Raw genomic sequence first — 21,206 nt, 5'->3', positions numbered from 1 at the left:
GAAAGACAGAGACAGAGACAGAGACAGTGACAGATACAAAGAAAGATGATAGCTAGATGATAGCTATCTATCTAGTTAGCTAGCTAGTAGATAGATAGATAGATAGATAGACAGACAGACAGACAGACAGTGGATACTTGGATAGATAGAAAACAAAATTGTTTTGTAAATTTCTTTTCTTTTGTCCAGTGTCAGGCACATCATAGGTTCTTCAAAAAATATCTGATGAATGGATGAATGAATGAGTGAAGACCATTCCGTAATGGTCCAAAATAACAAACTCCCTTTACTGATAGGGCTCTCTGTCATGGGGTGGCATCAGAACAGAATGATCTCTGAATGTTCCTTTCCCGCTTTCGGTTTTTAGAATATCTGTACAATTTTAGTTTCTAGGCACACACATTTTGCACGTGTTTTTGCAAGACTCATGATGTTTTCTGTAGCTTAATGTTTCCACTTATCCTTATCCCATAGGCATCTCCCATGTTGCTGCATTGCTTTCATTACAAAGTTCTGTCAAGTGAATGGACGTAATTTAATTAAATATTCCCCTGTGGTTGGATATATTTGGTACTTCCATGTTGCTTTTTTTTTTTTTTTATAAAATAACACTTCAATAAACATGTTACAAACTAAACTTTAAATCATTGATGGGGATTATAACTTTAGGATTGAATTCCAAAATTGAAAAATGTGATTAAAGGAGATCTGTGTCCTGATAGCTCATAATACAAATGACTACATTTGTAGTCACGTTGCTTCAGTTTATAGCCAAGTGCATTTACCAAAGTGAACTCTGCCTTCATAGCGTTATTAAGTACTTCTATTTCCTCTGTGTATCTTTTTTTATTCCATGAGATGAGGAAATTTTTAATGCACAAGAGTCCATGACCACCTCACCCCCAGCCTCTCCAGGTTTCTGCGCTCTTAGAGACCTACAGGCAGATAGGAAGTCAGAACCTCATATCCAGAAGTTCTTGTCCACCCCTTTTATGGTCATCTGGAGAGTCTATAAGGATGGCGTCAAGGCGAACAAAGTTTGAGACCTGTGTGAGCTCACCTCTGATCTCTGTTCCCTGCTCAGCTCCATCGATGCCTGAATATGACACGGACAGTCCACTGAACGAGACAGACACAACCATCACTGTGATGCTGAAACCTGCCCAGTCCCGGGGAGCCCCTGTCAGGTGAGAAGCTTCTTCACTTGGAGTGTGCTGCTTTCTTCGTCCAGATGAACCGTGTGACTGGCAGTGCTTATGGACAAGGTGGACCGGAAGCCAGACTTCTTGATACTCAGAGGGTCAGCAGCCCCAAGCCCAGTGAGGAATGGGACCGCTGAGCCTGGAACTTCTCAGCCCATGATTTTGTAGCCTGAGGGAGTGTGCTGACGGAACCTGAGACAGCCAGGGAGAAAACATCTGAAATCACAATTGTAGAAAGTATAGCTGATTGGGTTAGGACCCCACACATAATCCCTTGGCAAGATCATCAGTGACTGACAGTGACAGACAGAAAGGCAGACTTACTGAATTTTCCATAGGACCTCCTTAGAGATTTTTTTTTTCGTTTTGATAAATATTATTTTATACGATCAGATGCATCAAGGCATTGCGCCTTTATGTTCCTCTCCTAAGGGAATCCTCCTTTGGTCTCACTGTGTGTGAATTCCTTAGTGATTTTTGAATAAGACCTGAGGATTGGTACAGTCTAGGGCCATGTGGTTTCACAGGAGCTTCCAGCATTCTATAGCTGGTTTTAACAAGAAGATGTGGGAGTATGTGCAAGTCCAGGCAGCAAAGGCATCTCATCATCTAGGCTGACCAGTAGTGAGCCCAGGGTTAACAGTAGGACCCCCCCCCTTCCTTCCTCCTCCTCCCTCTTGCCAGTCCTGAGGCTTGAACTATGGGCCTGGGCTCTGTCCCTGAGCCTCTTTGTGCTCAAGGCTAGCACTCTACCACTTGAGTCACAGCACCACTTCCAGCATTTTCTGATTAGTTTATGGAAGATAAGAGGCTCACAGATTTTCCTGCCCAGGTTGGCTTCGAACTGTGATCCTCAGGTCTCAGCCTCTCTGGAGTAGCTAGGATTATAGGCATGAGCTATCAATGCCCAGCTGAGCATCTCTTTTTTAAACAAGGGCAATAACATTGGCTTTGGGTTTTGCTCAGGACTCCAGGCCTCAGGACCCTGGCCCACTGAAATGATATGTGGTCTAGATTTCACATTGGCTCAGTTCAGTTCACTAAGCATGTGCTGTTGTATTCCTATGTACCATGAATGAGGGGTGTCCTCAGGACAGAAAATATTTATGTAACACATTGTCATTAAGCTTGGTTTGGCTCATTGACAGACATTGCTTAAGTGTTTAGAATATGGAAATATACTAGGCATAAACAAGTTAAGTCATAAAGAAATGCAGACAGTAACTAGGGACAAGGGACACAAAACCATACTTGCCATCACAGAGCTGGGCATGGGTGATAATGAGTACTCAGAGGAGCAAATTCTCAGGGGAGGTGACACTGCACTGTAGATTTTTTCCAAGTTGCTAGGACCTAGCATAAGCAAATGCATGGAGCAAAGAGGCAGGCTGCTGGACTGAGAACACCCAGGCCTGGGGTTGAGTTTGCTTTATTTGAGAGGTCAAGATCAGAATGGTCCACTGTGAACAGATACGTGTGCAAGAAGCTCAGATGTACTGGAAAGCCATGGGAAGACACTGGGGTATTACAAGTAGCAGCATAATTCTGTGTGTCCCTGGAGGCTGGGAAAGTCTGTTGAGATTGTCTTGATCTTCATGTTTCCAATCTGTACCTACTTCTACCAAGAAATCACCGGTAGTGGATGTTTCGACTCCATCTGAAGACTGTGCAGTTGTTATCCCCTTTCTACTGGTGAATCTACCAGCACCACAGCAGATGGGCAGATGTCTCTGGGTCATCTTATCATAGAAACTATCTGGCATTCTATGGCTGTTTTAGGTCTGCCCTACCTAAGCCAAAACAGATGCTGACTCAAGTTACAGCAAGCTGTTAATCCTCTGCTTTTCCTCAAGTTATTCTGATGCACATCCTCTCTTGTTTTTCTCTGCATTCTGTGAACTAAGAACTTGAGGTGTGAATGCCAAGCATCACATTGGGAAGGCTGAGTTTGAATGCAGAACCTGTGGGTGCCAAATTACATGTTCTTTCTTGACCATCAATGCTTACTCCTTTTAACCATTCTCTCCTCGTATATCATGGCATTAGCCGATGCTTCCAAGATAGCAAAAGAACAGTCTGGAGTAGAGGAGTAGCTTGCCCAAAGTTGCACAGAAATGTAACTACTAATTCAGTGCATAGCCTAGGTGTGCACCAAGTCTCTGATCTTTTAGCAGTAAACAGGAAGACAAGGCTATAAAGCTTTTAGAAAGGGGCTTGGTCCAGCTGGCATCCCATTGCAGAGTTACCTGGTGGGCATGGATTTAATCCAGTTCTTCAAAGTCCTCTGGCTTTGTTTGGAGCCAGGAAAAGTGTGAATTCAGTGATAGTGAACTTGGAACTTAAATCTCACTCTAACCTTGCTGAGTTTATCTAAGCTTGATCTTGATTCTCTCTGATACCAAGTTCTCAGCACGGATGGTAAGCATTTTACCAAGGATAACACACAGAGCCAAGCAGGCCAGAGAACAGCTCTGCATTATCCCAAAATCATCCCAAAGGCTAAAGCAAAAGGCTTCTCAGAACAGCCCAAACAAACAAACAAACAAATACATGGGAAAACTTTTTCCAGTTCCCACAAAGGCCCTTCCACGTGTCCTCCAAGTCCCCACATTCTCACTTTGCAAGTCTATGTAACAAGCCCATGCACAGTAAGTATGAGGAGGGAGAATGAAATGGAATAGCCCTGCAGCAGCGTGATTGGTAAGGAACAAAGTAGTCAGGCAGTTCTGCAGAGCAGACATGGGTATTGAAAAATCAGTGGGGAGCAGGGCGCCGGTGGCTCACACCTGTAATCCTAGCTACTCAGGAGGCTGAGATCTGAGGATCGTAGTTCAAAGCCAGCCCAGGCAGGAAAGTATGTGAGACTCTTATGTCCAATAAACCACTAGAAAACCAGAAGTGGCGCTGTGGCTCAAGCGGTAGAGCACTCACCTTGAGCTGAAGAGCACAGGGACAGCGCCCAAGCCCAGAGTTCAAGCCCCATGACCAACCAAAAAAAAAAAAATCAATGGGGCCACTGGGTTCCTGTGGTTATGCCTATAATTCTAGATACACAGGAGGCTGAGATGGGAGAATTGAAGCCAGGCTGGACAGATAAATCTGAGGGACTCTTATCTCCAATTAACCATGGCTTTAGTGCTAGAAAGAGTCAGCTATGATTGCAAAAAAGTCAAGTGAAAGTGCAAAAGTTCTGAGTTCAATTCCCACTACAACAACAACCAAAAAAAAAAACAAAACAAATCAACGAGCCAGGCACTAGTGGCACATGCCTGTAATCCTAGCTACTCAGGAGGCTATGATCTGAGAATTGTAGTTCAAAGCTAGCCCAGGCAAGAAAGGCCATGAGACACTTATCTTCAGTTAACCAGAAGTGGAGCTGTGCCTCAAAGTGGTAGAGCACTAGCCTTGAGTAGATAAGCTCAGGGACAGCATCCAGACCCTAAGTTCAAGTCCCATGACTGACAAAAAAAATCAATGAGATCTAGATACTGCAACCCCTCACAGCTATGGTTGTTCACTTTGTCTTGGCCCATAAGCCAGAACAAAAGGAAGTCTTAACAGAGCCTACTTGGTTCCACTTAATGAGCAAGCACTTGCCCTGGGTCATTGCTGGTGACTACACAATCTGTATCACTGACACATTCCAGTAAAGCTCTCTCCATTTTGCAGATACAGACACTGACATATACAGAAAACTCAACCCATCAAACAAACAAATGAAACAAGCCGAACTGAAGCCCAGTTCTGACCTTCCCACCCCCCAGGGATGAAGGTAGACATGACATATTTTGCTGACATTTCCATCCCCCAAATTTTTTAATTTAAAAAACAAAAGGAAGGAAATGTCACTGCTCAAAGGGGAAGTGGTGGGTTGGTGTCTGGAAATGTCTGGCTGCTCTCCTTTTCAGGGCTCTGGTTCAGGGTGGGTAGGTAGATTCTTTGTTTCTGGAATTATCTCCAGACCATTGTTTGGGCATTTATCAAGAAAGGGAAAAGAGTAACTAATGCCTTGTGGGATTTTTCACGACGACTGTTAAAGATTAGTGGAAATACCCTCAGCATATCTCAGTCACCTTAACTTTGAGCCGAGGGTCTGGAACTATGTACATGAGTGGGAGTTGACCTGCTGAGGGGAGGATCTGGGAGGAGCAGGAAGGTTGTTCCTGCTGATTGAGAGGAACAGTACACGTGATAAAGAAGAGCACTAGCCAAGACAGCAGACCATGAGGAAGCCTGCAGGTTCTTAAGTTGTGAAAACAACATGGCTATTCTTTGGCTCCAAGAGGCTCCCTAGAAGCATTAGGCCAAGGGATCTTTGAATCCATTTTTTTGTAGTTAGTAAGAAGAAGTGCTTCTACTATTCTATGGCATATTAGGGTATATTGTACAATAGTTCTTATATATTTCAAAGTAAAAGCCTGGGGAGAGTAGCTCATGCCTGTAATCCTAGCTACTGAGGAGCATGAGACACAGAGGATTATGGTTCAATGGCAGCCTGGGCAGAAAAGTCAGTGAGACTTTATGTCTAAAACAAACAGCCAAAAGTCAGGCTAGAGGTGTGGTTCAAGTCATAGAGCACTAGCCAAGCAAACAAACTGAGCAAGTACAAGGCCCTTGAGTTCATACCCTGGTACCTAGAAAGAAAAAAGAAAACTAGAAGAGAAGAATTTGAAGGGTCCAAAATGATAAATATTTCAGAAAATAGAAACATGGATCACCTTGAATTGATCGTGAGGCATTATGTGCATGTATCAAATTATATTACACCAAATAGGTAAGACCAAATACTAAATGCCAATCCAAAGATAACAATGTTCAAAAGAATTTATACTTGATAGTTGTAAACTATTAACCGATCTTCCCTTAGGTGATGAGTAAGCTGGTTTGAAAATAACATCTCTAGTTCAGGGGAAGAAACTAAAGTCTCTGCTGCCCCAGAAGTTCTAAGTCCTGACGTGTCAGGTGATGACTGAGTGTTTTGGGGTTGGGATATGATAAGATGTGCTTAGGCCTGCTAGGGGACTAAGGCCAGGCACCATGGTGTCCCAGAGGGTTTCTGGTCCATGACCAGTGAATTCAGGTGTTCTAAGTGGAGGTGCTTAACTTTCAGACAAAATACCAGAGCCATTGCCTCTCCCTCCAACCCAGCCCTGTGCAGCCTGCTCTAGCAGGGTCATCTTCCTCCTCCTGCCTACAATGCTTAGATGTGAACAGCCAATCTTCAGCCTGGGATTTCTTTTGCTAGGTGTTCCTTAGAGTATGCAGGGAACCCTGGAAGGGAGCAGGAAGAATGGCTGTACAGGCCTCCCCCATTCCTCTGTCCCACTGCCATTCGGCCTGTTTTTCTAATACTCCACAATGGAGATTTATTGCTTTTGCATTGCTTTCCCCAGGCCGTCCAAGATTTATTGGTTTTTAAGTGACAGAATCCCAGAATTGCTTAAAAGATCAATCAAATAGTGACTAGAATCTAATATTCAGCTCTGACTTGAACACACTGAACCTTCCCCCTCCCCACCTGCCCTACCTGTCATACTGATGTATCTACGGTAACCTTCATAGGAAAGTAACTTGGCCATGAATTAATCACTCATAATGCAGACCCTGAATTGAGGCTGGGGGCAGAGCCCTGGATTCCACAGCAGGCCTTCCCCCAGCCATAATCGTCTTTCTTGGAGATGGCCTTTTCTCCCCTTCTCTCCCTCCTACCCAGCTGCCCAGACTCCCTCCGTCTGGAATCAGCCCTTTACTGAGCTCATGCTTTTCCCTCACAGCTACACTCCAACCCTATTCTCTTGACTCTAGAGTTCCCTTGCTGATCTTTCCTCCATGAGCTTCCCTCCCTTCCATCCATCTCCCCCTTTCCCTTCCCCCTCTCCCCCTCCTCACCCCAAACTGTTCAAGTGGGCCTTTGGAAGCACAAATTGGATCAAGTTAACTTGGTCACTTAGAATTCTTAAATGGGTCACTGGTTTTCTATTGCATTAAGTTCAGCCTTCTTAGTGTGGAATTGCAAGCCTGTCAGCATCTGGCTTCAACCTTATTTCTGATTTCGTGTAAATTTACTCCACCCCTTTCCTGGGTTTTTCTTCGAGAGAGACATGTGTAGTTTGTTAGTGGTTCTTTCCCTATGCTTTTGGTTGTGCTATGCATGTCTCTGTGTGCTTTGTTTTATTGCTTTACATTCCCTTCACCAGGCTCCAACAAATCTGAAGGCTTAGCACTATTGGATCTCCATTACTTTTGACAGTGTCTAGCCTTCAATAGTTGCTTTAAAAAATATAATAACAACAAAACTAGTTACTAAAATATGCAGTTAACTCAGCAAATCTATTTTTGCCACCCCGGTAAAGATGATACGCACGCAGATCCAGTAGCTTATATTCTATAATAGAGTGCTGTCTGATAGACCTTTCTATGAGAATAAAAATGTCCTTTATTTGTGTGTTATCTGATATAGTTGCCATTGAGCATGTGGGATAAAGCTAGCTCAACTAAGAAACTGTTCTTTTAATCATTTTAAATTTCAAGAACTGCATATATACCACTTTTATTTTTATTATTTTATCTTTGATGAATGTGTATACATGGTATATATTATTAGCATTAGATGTGAGCTTTCATCATTTGCCTAAAATACAGTGATTAAATCCGCCCTCTCTTTATCCTCCCATTCCCCTTCCACATACTTCTCAACTTTTAAGTGTCATGATTCTTAGAGTCAAGTTGTCTTTTTTCAGCTTCCACATATAAGAAAGAAAATGTAAAGTCAGGCATCAGTGGCTCATGCATGTTATCTTAGCTACGCAGGAGGCTGAGATCTGAGGATCACAGTTCAAAGCTAGGCCAGGCAGGAAAGTCCTTGAGACTCATATCTCCAATAAACCACCAGAAAACCAGAAGTGGCACTGTGGCTCAAGTGGTAGAGTGCTAGACTTGAGCTAAACAGCTTAGGGAAGTGCCCAGACCCAGGGTTAAACCCTATGACTGACAAAAAAAAAAAGAAGGAAGGAAGGAAGGAGAGAAAGAAAGAAAGAAGGAAAGGGAAGGGAGAGAGGGAAGGAGAGAGAGAGAAAGAAAGACAGGAAGGAAGAAAGGACATATAGTACTTGTCTCTCTAGGTCTGGCTTATCTCATTTAACATAATATCCTCCAGTTCCTTCCTTTCTATGGTTGGATTATATTCCTATGTGTATGTCTTTTGTTTACTCAGCTATTGATGTAGTTGTTGAGAAGAGGAAAGGAAGTGACCTAAGGCAGAATAGCTGTAGTGATGAGATAAAACCTTTAGCAGGTAAAGTGAGCTTTGCCTTTGAGATGACTTCTCAGTAGGTGAAGGAAAAGGCATGTCCCAAAGGATTCCCAGACTTCTGGCCTGGTTGGTAGAATACAAGATGGCACCAATCTTGGGAGCAAGAAGCACAGAAGGATGGAAAAGATTGAGATGACACTTTTCAGGACTGGCCAATGAAGGTGGTCTGAGAACTGAATAGGGTTCGTAACAATCTGAGCAAGGATGTACCAGAAGTTGACCTGTGGTCAGCTGGACCACAGAGATCCTAAGGACTTCTGAGGTCCCATCTCTCAGGTCAGTGAGGACTTGTGGACCTGCTTTCTTGGGCTTCTTGAGATGTGATGTGCCAGGCATAGCAGCTCCAGCTTTTAAGATCTCAACTTCTCTTTCACTCTCTGATGAGAATCCACCATCCTCTTGCCCGTGACAAGGACAGCTAGTTAAGACCGGAGATTCTGAGTTGATTAGCTACAGTACAAACTGGAGATCCAGCCAACTTTTGAAGAGAGAAGAAAGTTTACTGGGAAGAAAAGCAAAGGATTGCCAAATGTCCTCCAGGATTCCTTTAATAACTGCGAAGCCCTGAGTGGGAGCGCATGAAACAATCGCAGAAGGGTTTTGTTGGTCTGTAGAGCTTCAGTGAGCAAAATTGGAGTCAGTACTGTCTGATTCTCAGATGCCATTGCATGATGGTGTCCAATTAGGAAGAAGAAATGAAAATGTTAAGGATTTATTAGCATGGGGGCAGCCTGAGGAGTTTGTGAGTCCCTGATCACATTGGGAGAGATGAGAAAACACAATTGCATTGAGACACTCATTCCCAAGACCTCATTTATGTCGCAGTATTCCCCTTCTTTGAGCCACCTTTGCAGGAACCTGTGGAAGAGGAGGAGGAGGAGAAGGAGAAGGAGGAGGAGGAAGAGGGCTATGTATCTCACACTAAGAGGAGCAGGTGGGGGAGATAGAAGTACTTCCCTATATACTGCATGGAGATTTAACTCTGTAAATAATGAATAATACTGTAAGCATGCCACAGAACATGCTGGGACTACATCACACCAGATTGGGAAATACGAGGAGCCAGAGGTAAGGAGAAGCAACCAGAAATAAGGAATAATGGAGTGGCTGCTGCTATTGGGCTCTTCCCCATGGGGCTGGCTGTGTCACAAGCTAACCATAGTAACTGAAGAGACATATCATTTTAATTAAAGAGATATACAATTAATTCCCATGATGCCACCCATGGAGGAAAGGAGAAAAGGGTCAATCTGATGATGTGGCACAGAGCTACAATTAGAGGGACCATTCAGTCTGGCCACAAAAACCAATAAACACAATGGCTAACTATGAAAAATGGCTGAGTTAGCTTGCTTCCCTACCATCTGATTACCATCTATCTATTATCTATCAATCTGTCATCTCTCGTATAACATCCTGTTTCCTTTATATATAAATACACACACACACACACAGAAAAATATTTTCCAGGAAACAAAAGGGAAGAAAAGCAACACCCAAATAATGCAGAAAAGGTATACCTTCCCTCAGCAGATCCTAATTGTATTGCAGTCCCTCTTTGATAAGCCACCCTTCCCTCACCTCATTCCTCAGCCCAGCAATCTGCCTACAAAGAATTCACTGAAATTGAGATTCTGGATTATATTACTTAGGCTCAAACCAAGGCTGGAAGACAGGTGTTTGGGGACGAATATTTTAAATGGAGCAGTCGACGGAACATGAAAAACGAGTGTTCTATTTTGGACTGTCTGCCATCTGGAGAGATGGAGACAGGGACTGTTGCTGGCATGAGGCAGAGGGGAGTGTGGTTGTCATGTTCACCTCCTACCACAGGGACTATTTAAACTCCAAAAGTCTGCAGTGCTGGAGAGGTGTCTGAGTAGGGGTTTACACTTGGGGATCACTGGCATCCAGGTGGTATTTGAAGCCTGGAAGGAGTGGGTGACCTTGTTCAAGGAGAGTGGAGCTAGAGAGATAAGAAACAGGACAGGGCTATGTGACACTTCATCTAGGAACCACATAGGAGTGGAGAAGGACTGATTGAAGAAGTAGAACTAAAAGCATGGCAGCATAACTTTATTTTAGCCTTGCTTTGCAAACAAGAAAATCAAAAGAGCAATACAAGGAAGAAGGGAGGGAGAGAGAGAGAGAGGGAAGAAGGAAGGAAAGAAGAAAGGAAGGAAGGAAGGAAGGGGGGAGGGAGGAAGGAAGGAAGGAATAGAAGAAATGAAGGAAGGAGAGGAGAAAGGAAGGAAAGAAAGAAGGGAAAGGAAGGAAAGAAAGAAGGGAAAGGAAGGAAAGAAAGAAAAAGAAAGAAAGAGAAAGGAAAAGAAAAGAAAGAAAGAGAAAAAGAGGGGGAGGGAGGGAGGGAGGAAGGAAGAAAGGAAGGAAGGAGAAGGAAGGGATACAAGGAGAAATGAAGGAAGGAGAGGAGAAAAGAAGGAAAGAAAGAAGGGAAAGGAAGGAAGAGAGGAAAGAAAGAAAGAGAGAGAGAAAAAAAGAAAGAAAGGAGAGAAAGAAGAGAGGAAGGAAGGAAAGAAGGAAGGAAGGAGGAAGGAAAGAAGGGGAAGGTAAATGTCAGCCCTTTGATCTTACGATTTTTTTCCCCAAAAACTTTGAGCAACTCTTCTTAGAAAATAAGAAAGGCATTGATTTAGGACTCTGGGGGGAGGAAAGATGATGTTAAGCAAAGGGTTTGGAATTGAACAGAGCTTACTACAGAAATGTGAAAGTGGAAGTGCAGGCAACAGATATTGAGGCCGGATTCTTCCTGCTGCTGAAGATTCTGTGTGGAGATTATGAAGCAGTCTAGAAAGACAGGAAATTATGTCAGTAAAACAGGGTAAGGGGTCACAAATCGAACTCTTCGGTGGGATTATATGCCTCTGTTTGTGTTTTGATAGTGATGGTGGATGGATGGTATTGAATTCAATGTGAAGACCATGAGAACAAAGATTGCCAAGGAATCAGAGCCTAACTATGCTTAGAATGGAAGGTGGATCTAAGAAGATGTAGCTAACATTCCTACCTCTGCAGGAAGGGATGAAATCCTCTGTAAGAGCAATGGTGACTGCCAGATGCCTTCTTCCGGTTCTCACTGTTTCTCCACTGACTTGTACTTCTCACATAGGTCTGGGCTCCTGGACAGAGTGCATCACTGCTTTTTCTCAGATCTTGAGTTGCTGAAAACTGATGGTCCTCCATATCTCTGTCTGCATCAGCCCAAAGGTCAGACTTTTAAGTCTGTCTCCATCAAGTGCATTTCTGTAGCCAGGTCTATTGATGAGAACATCAATAGATGGAAATGTGCCACATTAGAATCCAGGGAGGTTTGCTATTTTTTTTAAAGCATTCTATGCAGTGCCTACACCAGCTGCGGTGGGTTGCTCAGAGACTTGTCTCCTCTCAGCAGCAGTAAGAGAGGCGATTTTGAGAGCCATGCATTTTGGGCAGAAAACAAATATGAAGAGAATCTACTCTAGTAGGAAGAAGAAATTTGTGTGTCCTTCCTCCCACAATGCAATTCACTCGTTTCTTGCTGTCTCCAGATTCTTAGGATCTGCTGTGTAACTCATGCAGTCCCACATAGATCTAGGCTCCCTAAATGATTTTTAAGGATTACACACCTCAAAAGTGTCATGACTATTTGGAGGCAAGGTTGAGTGCTGGTAAGAGGATTTACCAAGACAGGAAGATAAGAAAACATACACACACACACACACACACACACACACACACACACACAAGGTTTATTAGGATATTAATATAAGAGAAACACAACAGGCAGCTGACCAGCTAAAGAGGCAATAGCACCTTGAGCAGACAATGTCTGCAGTGGGATTTTATGTCTTTGGGGCTACTTTTGATTGGCTATTTGGTGGAATCTGTTGATTGGCTGTGTCTTTCCTCATGAATCAAGTTTTACTCTCATAGGAATTGCTTGCGGCTTTGCTTTTCATATCTATGTTCCATCTATCCCATGGTCTGGCCTTAACGTCCATCATCCTTCAATCTGGGCCACTATTACACCTTATGCGGGGCTTCTTCCTCCATGTAAAGTTAGTACATTCATTTGTAAGGTGGGATAGAACAGCTCCAGTATCACAAGAAGGATTAATGGGCTAGACCTCAGGCCTCAGTTATCTCATTCCATAGCCATTCACCACCTGTGCCTCTTCAAATAAAATTGAAACTTCCAAGGTCTCTGAGAGAAGATTGTAATTAAACCACTGGTTTGTATGGCTCACCAAAAATCATCACATGTCACAACACTGATTTTGCTGAGTACCCCCACCCACCTAAGGGTTAATGATAGGCTTCATTGCAGCCAAAGCTGGGTCATCCCATAGTTCCTGAAACAACAGATCTCTAACTTACCTACCCAGATCAAGAAGATGATGTCCTGGAGGTCAAATGTAATTCATCAAGCCTCCCTGACCCCCCTCCTCTTGGGACTGTGACTTTACCTGGGGACTGGCCCTGGGGGAAGGGCTCAACACCTCAGACCCCCTACACGTCAATAAAAATGGGTGCTGGAGTAAAAATCATTGTCAATCTCACCCTAGAGATGACCTACTTTCAGTTTGGGGGAGTGCTTTGCCTTTCCTAATAAACTAACATGTCATTTTACCTAACAATAAAACAAAAACCAAAACTAAACAAGTGTGTGTGTGTGTGTGTGTGTGTGTGTGTGTGCACGCGCGCGCGCGTGCACGCCAATCTACAGTTTGAATTCAGGGCCCAGGCACTATCTCTGAGCTTTTTTGCTCAAGGCTAGCACTCCACCACTTGAACCATAGTTCTCTTCTGGCGTTTTTGATGGTTAATTGGAAATAATTATCTCACAGACATTTTTCCCCAGGCTGGCTTTCAACTATGATCTTCAGATCTCAGCCTCCTGTGTAGCTAGGATTACAGGCACAAGCCACCAGTCCCTAGCTAACAGCTTTTAATTCATCAAACTGTGGTAACCTAACCACATTTCAATGTTCCCCCGAGCTAAAAGCTACCATATTGGACAACATTTCCATCATAATGGAAAATTGCATTTTACTTCAGGGCTCTAGGCCCTAGAAAGCCTGATGGTAAGATCTTGAGGCCATGTATGGTTTGGAAGCATCTGGACAGAGAGGTTCTTCTGAAAGAACAGAGATCCATCCTACTGTGAAACACACAGGAGGTATTGGGAGCTCACGCAGGTATAAAATAGAATTCCTTGAAGGATTGTGACATTTGTGGCAGGCTTACTGGCTGCTGAGACTCTAACCTACTGAACTGGACTCCTAAAACTCTACTGCCTCTCCTTTGGGGAATAAACTGTGGAGAGTGGTTCAATCTAGGTTTTCCAAATATCAGCAAATACCTTAGGCACCAGGAAAGCTAGTCAACATGCAGCATTTTCCCAATCCCCAGGGACTTCTAGATCTACCTTTCAAACAACTTAAAAGGTGCTATCAAGTTTGCCGGCATTGAACCACAATCCAATACTCCCTGTGTAGTCTGTAGGTGGCCTCGGGTGTTACCTGAGTCCAGGTAACCAGGTAGGGTACTCCGTGGTACCGCTATTTGCTTATTTTCCTGACATAGGAATGCAATTGTTTTTCATTTCACTGTGGTCTTACATCTTTCAGAACTCCTGTGTCTCTTCAGGATAAGCACTTTTAGCTCATCAAAGTTGAGTTAGAATCTCCGCCAGCTTATTCCTCTATCCTAGTCCACATGGGAGCTAAAACCAACCCGGCTTTCTTAGGTTGATGACAATGACTGGTGTCTGAAATAATTCATGTGTTGCTATATGCTGATAGCAAATCTGAATATATCATGTCTATGCAGATGTTGGGGCGGAGGTAGAAGATGGAATTTTGGTGAAGCTGAACATGTGAATCCGAACAAATCTGTATTCTTTTGTGGAAGGCTGGAGCAGCCTGGGAGAAACAAATCCATTTCCAACTTTCACTCTATAAAAAATTCTATATTTTCTTAGATCAGACAAAATATATTGAGTGCCAAACTGCTGTAGCAATATGGGCGCGCCACTCAGCTGGGTTAGAATCTGTGTGCATTGTCCCCCCAGGCCAGTTTTGATTATGTTCTTTTTTCCCTTTTATTACAGTCAGCAAATCTGAATTTGCTATTGTGGAGAGAGCAGGAAGAAGAGGGAGTGAGGGAGAGGGGGAAAAAAACTGAAGGTTTTTAACCTTCAGAAAGTTCAGAGGTTCAGTCTGAATAAGCACAAAAACTTTCAGTGCAAATTCCTTGAATTTGCAGAACAGCTCAGCATCCCAAGGGAATTACCTTGCGCATAAGATTCAGGCCCTACTTGGTGACTAAAAAGGCAAAGCTGCCATGACCAAAGAGGAACAACATTAGAGAAAGTAGGAAGAGGGATAGATGCAAAAAGAAAAGAAAAATAAATGGAGCTTGGTCCCAATCCTGGCTAAGCATCAGCCTATTGTTCAGTGGCTTCAATTCAAAGCCATCTGCTTCCTATAGCTTACAGATAACGTCTTCCCTGCCAGGACACCCTGTTCCTGCTTAATTGAAATTACTTTCCAAGAGTAATTGTCCAAAAGAGTTTCCGATGGTGAGACTGTTTTGAAAGTCACAATAGGAGCAGTAGAAACTCTGGGATGCAGATGTATACACCTGGGCCAGATATTCAAAGGCCTTCAGTAGCCTTCAGGATTCCAAAGTCGACAGGGATCTCACTGGCCTCTGCCTCCCACCAGTAATTCCTTGGAAGCTGGCACCATTGCACCATTGGGGACCTGTGATATTGTGAATGTGAAAGGAAACAATCATTTCCATTCAGGTTTAGAGCAACGTGTTTCCCAGGCTTAATTATACCACAGGTACATAAATTACAGAAACATGCTAATGCTCCCATGATTAAAATTATAGAGTGCCTAATTGAAAAAGCATAAACTGAATTGAAGAATTCCTAATTATAGTCTGCTTTGAGGTGTTAATTTCCTCCATAACGAATGCATAATGTCTTGGAACCTAAGAGTGTGGCCCCTGCATCAGCACATAGGTTTACTTCAGCATATGGGCAAGGGTTGTTTGTCATCATTCCATTCAAGAAGTTGCCCAGGGAGGCTGGTTTCAGGTATAGAGCTGGGAAGAATCTTGGAAAGGAGTTTGGGAAGAAGATGGAGCTGGTGGGGCCCGTGTGTCAGGGTTCCAAGGAATAGGCATGCAGACCAGGAGAGATGAGGAACCCTTAGCACACATCTCCCACCTACCCTGCTTTTCTCTCTCCAAAATCTCAATCACTTCCCTCACTTGGTTTTTGGCAAAATCTGATATGTATAAAACTCAAGGCTTCTCAGGGTTTTGGTCCTGGGTCATCAAGAAAGCCCAGTGATTTGGTTAGAAATGCAGACATTCAAGTCCTGCCTGCCACCTACTGAGTCAAAAACTCTGGAGACAGAGTCTGCAATCTCTCAGTGTTCCTTTAAGCAATTTCCATGCTTGCTGTCTTTTGAGAAGCAGTTCTAAGAAGCAGGTCACAGATACCCCATCCCGTGAAGCTGAGGACCTGCAGTCGGTGACTTCTCATATTCTTTCCCTTACACTCATAACATTGCACAGATTCAGAAAAAGCAAAGTTTATGCAGCTGTTGTTCTTATTTTTAGGAGCTGTGAGTCCTTTATAATCTTGTAGGTTCTGACACAGAGTCCCATACATTGATGCACCCATTGCTTTCATTGTTGTCAGGTAGTTTTTATTAGTGTTTTTTTTCTGAGACATGAGTTTTCCGAGCCCCTGTCATTGGAGGCTGAGCCACATCCAGAACCACTCAGGTGAGGCATGGCTCTGGCTGGGAGAGGCTCCTAAATGCCTGTATACAATGCTATTGGTGACATGGATAGTTCCTATACATTCTTTTCCATAAAAAATGTTATTGTAGAGATGATATACAGAGGAGTTACAGTCAGGTAAAGAATACTTTTTTTACATGAATATTTTTTATTATTGTGAAAATACCATACAGAGGGGTTACAATTACATGGGCAAGATAGTGAGTACATTTCTTATCAAGCATTGTTACCTCCTCCTTTGTTTCCCCATACATCCCTTAACCTCTCCACCCCCCACCCCCACACACCCCCTACCACCCCCCTACACCCCCACTCCCCACCACACCAAAGTTGTAAAGTTTGTTTTTCGACATAACATCTTGTACATCTCATTGTTGCAGTGGGTCCACCTGTATCCCTATTTAAACAGCTTGTTTTTTTCCCTTCCCCTCCACAAATTATATCAACCTCAAATACAGTAGGGCTTATACCCTGGGGGAGGTACATATAAAGCAACCAAGAAATCATCTTATAAATGTGTTAGAAACAATCGCATGAAAGAAAAAAACAGTTGAATACATATCTTAGGGTTCATTTCCCTAACATCAACTTATCCGACCTTTTCTGCTTGACTCAGACATATAATAGTTATGCAAATAAGGGAAACCATGGGACCTATGTTTCTTTGGGCCTGGCTTACTTCACTTAATATAATTTTTTCCAAGTCTTTCTATTTCCTAACAAATGGGGCAATGTCATTCTTTCTGATGGAGGCATAGAATTCCATTGTGTATATATACCACATTTTCTTGATCCATTCATCTACTGAGGGGCACCTGCGTTGGTTCCATATCTTAGTTATGGTAAATAAGGCTGCAATAAACATAGTCGTGATGGTAGCTTTAGTGTGGTCTTGTTTGTGAACATTTGGGTAAATGTCCAAAAGTGGGATTGCTGGGTCATAGGGGAGCTCTATGTGGAGTCTTTTGAGGAACTTCCATACTACTTTCCAGAGGAGTTGAACAAGTTTACACTCCCACCAACAATGCAGTAAGGTTCCCTTCTGTCCACATCCCCTCCAGCATCTGTTGTTATTAGAGTTCTTGATTATAGCCATTCTAACTGGGGTGAGGTGGTATGTCAATGCTGTTTTGATTTGCATTTCTTTTATGGCTAGGGAGGTTGAGCATTTCTTCATGTGTCTATTGGCCATCCTTCTTTCTTCTTCAGAGAAGTTTCTCTTTAAGTCTTTAGCCCACTTATTTATTGGGCAGTTGTTTCTTTGAAGATTTGTTTTTGGGGGATTTAATTTTTTGAGTTCCAGGTATATTTTAGATATGAGACCCTTGTTCGTTATATGGCTAGTGAGGATCTTCTCCCAATCCATGGGCTTTCTTTTGATCTTGCTAGCTATGTCCTTTGCCATGCAGAAGCTCTGCAATTTCATGCAATCCCATTTGTCCAACCTTTCTTTGATTTGTTGTGTTTCTGGGTCTCTATTAAGAAAATTTCAGCCTGTGCCAAGGAGACCTAGGGTTTCTCCTATTCCATCCTGTAATGTTTTCAGAGTGTCTGCTTTGACTTCGAGGTCTTTGATCCATTTGGAGTTGATTCTGGTGCAGGGTCTAGCTTTAGTTTTCTATAAGTGTGAATACATTTTTTTGAGCAGTGCCACCTCTTTCCTTATTTTCTCCATTTTTCCCTCCAAGCCTCCTCCCCCAGTCATTGTATAGTTCATTTTCAACATTGTGTCTAATGAGTATCACTGCTGCATTTGTTCACCCTCTGTCTCACCAGTGTTCCCCTTTATCCCCCCTCCAAACAGATAAACTTACATATAAGACAAAAGGTACAGAAATCAAAATCAATGACAAAGGAGAAAAATGATTATATAAAATGATGTTTTTTGAAGTGGAATCCTATGCATTCTTATGCAATAGTGATATGAACCCTAAGTAGGCTACAGCTCAAAAGGAAAGTACAGTCAGCTCAAGCCTGCAAGCCTAATTTTTAACTTGGGAGGCTAAGATCTGAGGATTGGTTAAAAGCCAGCTCTGGCAGGAAAGTCCATGAGTCTCTTATCTTAAATTAACCACCAAAAAGCTGGAAGTAAGCTGGGCATTGGTAGCTCATGCCTGTAATCCTAGCTACCTCAGGAGGCTGAGATCTGAGGATCGCAGTTCAAAGCCAGCCCTGGCAGGAAAGTCTTAAGTCTCTTATCTCCAGTTAGCCACCAGAAAAACAGAAGTGGTGCTGTGGCTCAATAGTAGAGTATGCTAGCCTTAAGCAAAAGAGCGCAGGGAACCAGGCCCAGAGTTTAAGTCCCAAGACCAACAACAACAACAACAAAAAGAAAGCTGGGAACAGACATAGGTGTGGATCAAGTGGTAGCACACCAGCCTTGAGCAAAAAGTCAAGCAAGAGCCTGAGGACCTGAGGACCTGAGTTCAAGTCCCAGTCCTAGTACGTATAAAAGGAAAGAAGGGAAGGAGGGAAGGGAGAGGGAGGGAGAAAAGAAAGGAAAGGGAGGGATGGACGGGGAGGGAAGGAGAGAACGAATGAACAAATGGAAGGGAGAGAGGGAGGGAGGGAGGAAGAAAGGAAAGAAGGAAGGAAGGAAGGAAGGAAGGAAGGAAGGAAGGAAGGAAGGAAGGAAGGAAAGAAAGAAAGAACTTCCTTTGCACAGTGACTCAGTCACTTGTGAATTGTCCTGTGCTGACTGCAGGTTGCAGAGAAATTTGTTAAAGATTAACTACATCTTATCCTAAGATTTCTTGAGTGTTTCAGGTTTCTGTTTTTTGAAGTACATCATAGACACTGTGTGTGTGTATGTGTGTGTGTGTGTGGTTGGCTCTAGCCATTACATAGCTTTCTGAAACAATAAACTCATATTTCTGGTTTATAACATTCTACCAGGTGTTTGCATAATTCATAATTCTTAGCCATTCCCATATGGTTGAAAATTTGGGTCATTTCCACTTATTTATTGTTATAAATATCCCTGCAATAATATATTTATTCTTGCTTTTCTTTTGGTATTGTGTCTTTAAGTAGGGAAAAATCCCCAGGAGTCAAATTACTAAAATGAATAAAATGAAACTACAAGGCATTAAGTGTCTATTTTCATATGCCAGGTAGTGACAACCAATTCATATACATTAACCTTGTTTCATTCTTTAATTTAAAAAAATCTCCAAGTAATAAATATACATAGTTAGAAAATCAAATTGTCAACCATTTCCTACTCTACCACTTAAAACCCCTCAGACATCTGCCCCAGAGGCAATGGCCTCTCAGTTCTTTGCCATCTCTTCTGAGAATTGGCAGTGACACTACATAATGTGCTTTTTTGAAGTTATTGATGGCAGGCATTATCTGTTTACTTACCGCTACGACAGATGATTATCTGACTTTTTTACATCACCCAGTAGCTCCCGTCCATCTTTCCAATCTAGTTATACCACTACTTTTAGTTAAATATGAACACAGTGACTTACTTTTTAATTCCAAAGTGCAGGTCTCTTCAGAGCCAATTGGCATACTTTTTATATTATAGTATGATATCATTTACTTAAAGCTTACTCAGTGCCAAGCACGAAATCCCTAACAAATATTAATACAGTTAATTCCCTTCAAAATTCTATGAGACAGAAACTACTATATTACAGATAGAGAAACCAAAGTACAGAAAGGTTGTTTGCCCAAGACCATGCAACTATTAAGTGGCTGATATAGAATTTGAACACATAACCCTGTAGCCCCTACTCACTGTTTTATGCCACCTCTGATCACTCTTCTTCTTGGGGATAGTGGTAATTTTTGTTTAATTACCAGCATCCATTTTTCTCAGACAATATCTTTTTAAAATTTTTCATTTTATTGTAAAGATGCTGTACAGAGGGGTTACATTCACACCAGTAAGGTAATGAGTACGTTTCTTGTGGAGCAGTGTTACCCCCTCCTTTGTTGTTCTCCCACTATCCCTTCCCTCCCCTCCTTCACTCCTCCCCCCTCTCCCACCCAAAGTTGTAAAGTTCATTTCCAATATAGTGTCTTGTGGGTATCATTGTTGCAATGGGTCATCCTGTGTCCTTGTTTCAGCATTTTGTTATTCCCCTTCCCCTCCACAAATTAGATAAATATATATACAAGTTGCAGGGTACCAAAATCAAGCACAGTGACAACAGGTGATATATCTTAGCGGGAAGAACATACAAAGGAAACTAAAAAAATCACATAGTACATTAAAAACAACAACAGCAAAGAAAAACCTCTTGTGCCCATATATTGGGGTTCATTTCACTTAGCATCATCTTATATGGTCATATGTGCCTATCTTTTGAGCTTTTCTGCTCATCTGATATAATTATCCTAGATGTATACTAATTGTTGCAAATGAGGGAAACCATGGGACCTATATTTCTTTGAGTCTGGCTTACTTCACTTAATATAATTTTTCCCAAGTCTATTTCCTAACAAAAGGGGTGGTGTCATTCTTTCTGATGGAAGCATAGAATTCCATTTTATGTATATATATATATATATATATGTGATATATATGTCATATATATATATATATGACATATATATCACACTCAAATGAGATATATATGTGTGTGTGTATATATATATATATGACATATATATCACACTCAAATGAGATATATATGTGTGTGTGTGTATATATATATATATATATATATATATATAATTTTCTTGATCCATTCATCTGCTGAGGGGCATCTGGGTTGGTTCCATATCTTAGCTATGAAGAATAATGCTGCAATAAACAGTCATGCAGGTAGCTTTAATATGGCCTTGTTTGTGATCATTTGGGTAAATGCCAGAAGTGGGATTGCTGGGTCATAGGGGAGCTCTATATGGAGTCT

The 21,206-nt window shown here is 42.3% G+C and overlaps 1 protein-coding gene across 2 annotated transcripts in view; it reads left to right on the top strand.

The window, feature by feature from the left end:
• Positions 1-21,206, top strand: part of Ptprt (protein tyrosine phosphatase, receptor type, T) — a 718,198-nt gene that overhangs the window by 470,147 nt on the left and 226,845 nt on the right. For both annotated transcript variants that reach the window (XM_013010741.1, XM_013010740.1), the window contains exon 10: positions 1,085-1,187. In XM_013010741.1, the coding sequence (XP_012866195.1) occupies positions 1,085-1,187 (103 nt within the window). The remainder of the gene's footprint in view (positions 1-1,084; positions 1,188-21,206) is intronic.

The sequence above is a fragment of the Dipodomys ordii genome, unplaced genomic scaffold (genome assembly GCF_000151885.1).
Source record: "Dipodomys ordii isolate 6190 unplaced genomic scaffold, Dord_2.0 Scaffold13, whole genome shotgun sequence".
In the NCBI taxonomy this organism is placed as follows: domain Eukaryota; kingdom Metazoa; phylum Chordata; class Mammalia; order Rodentia; family Heteromyidae; genus Dipodomys; species Dipodomys ordii.
This window is presented reverse-complemented; position numbering and strand designations above follow the sequence as displayed.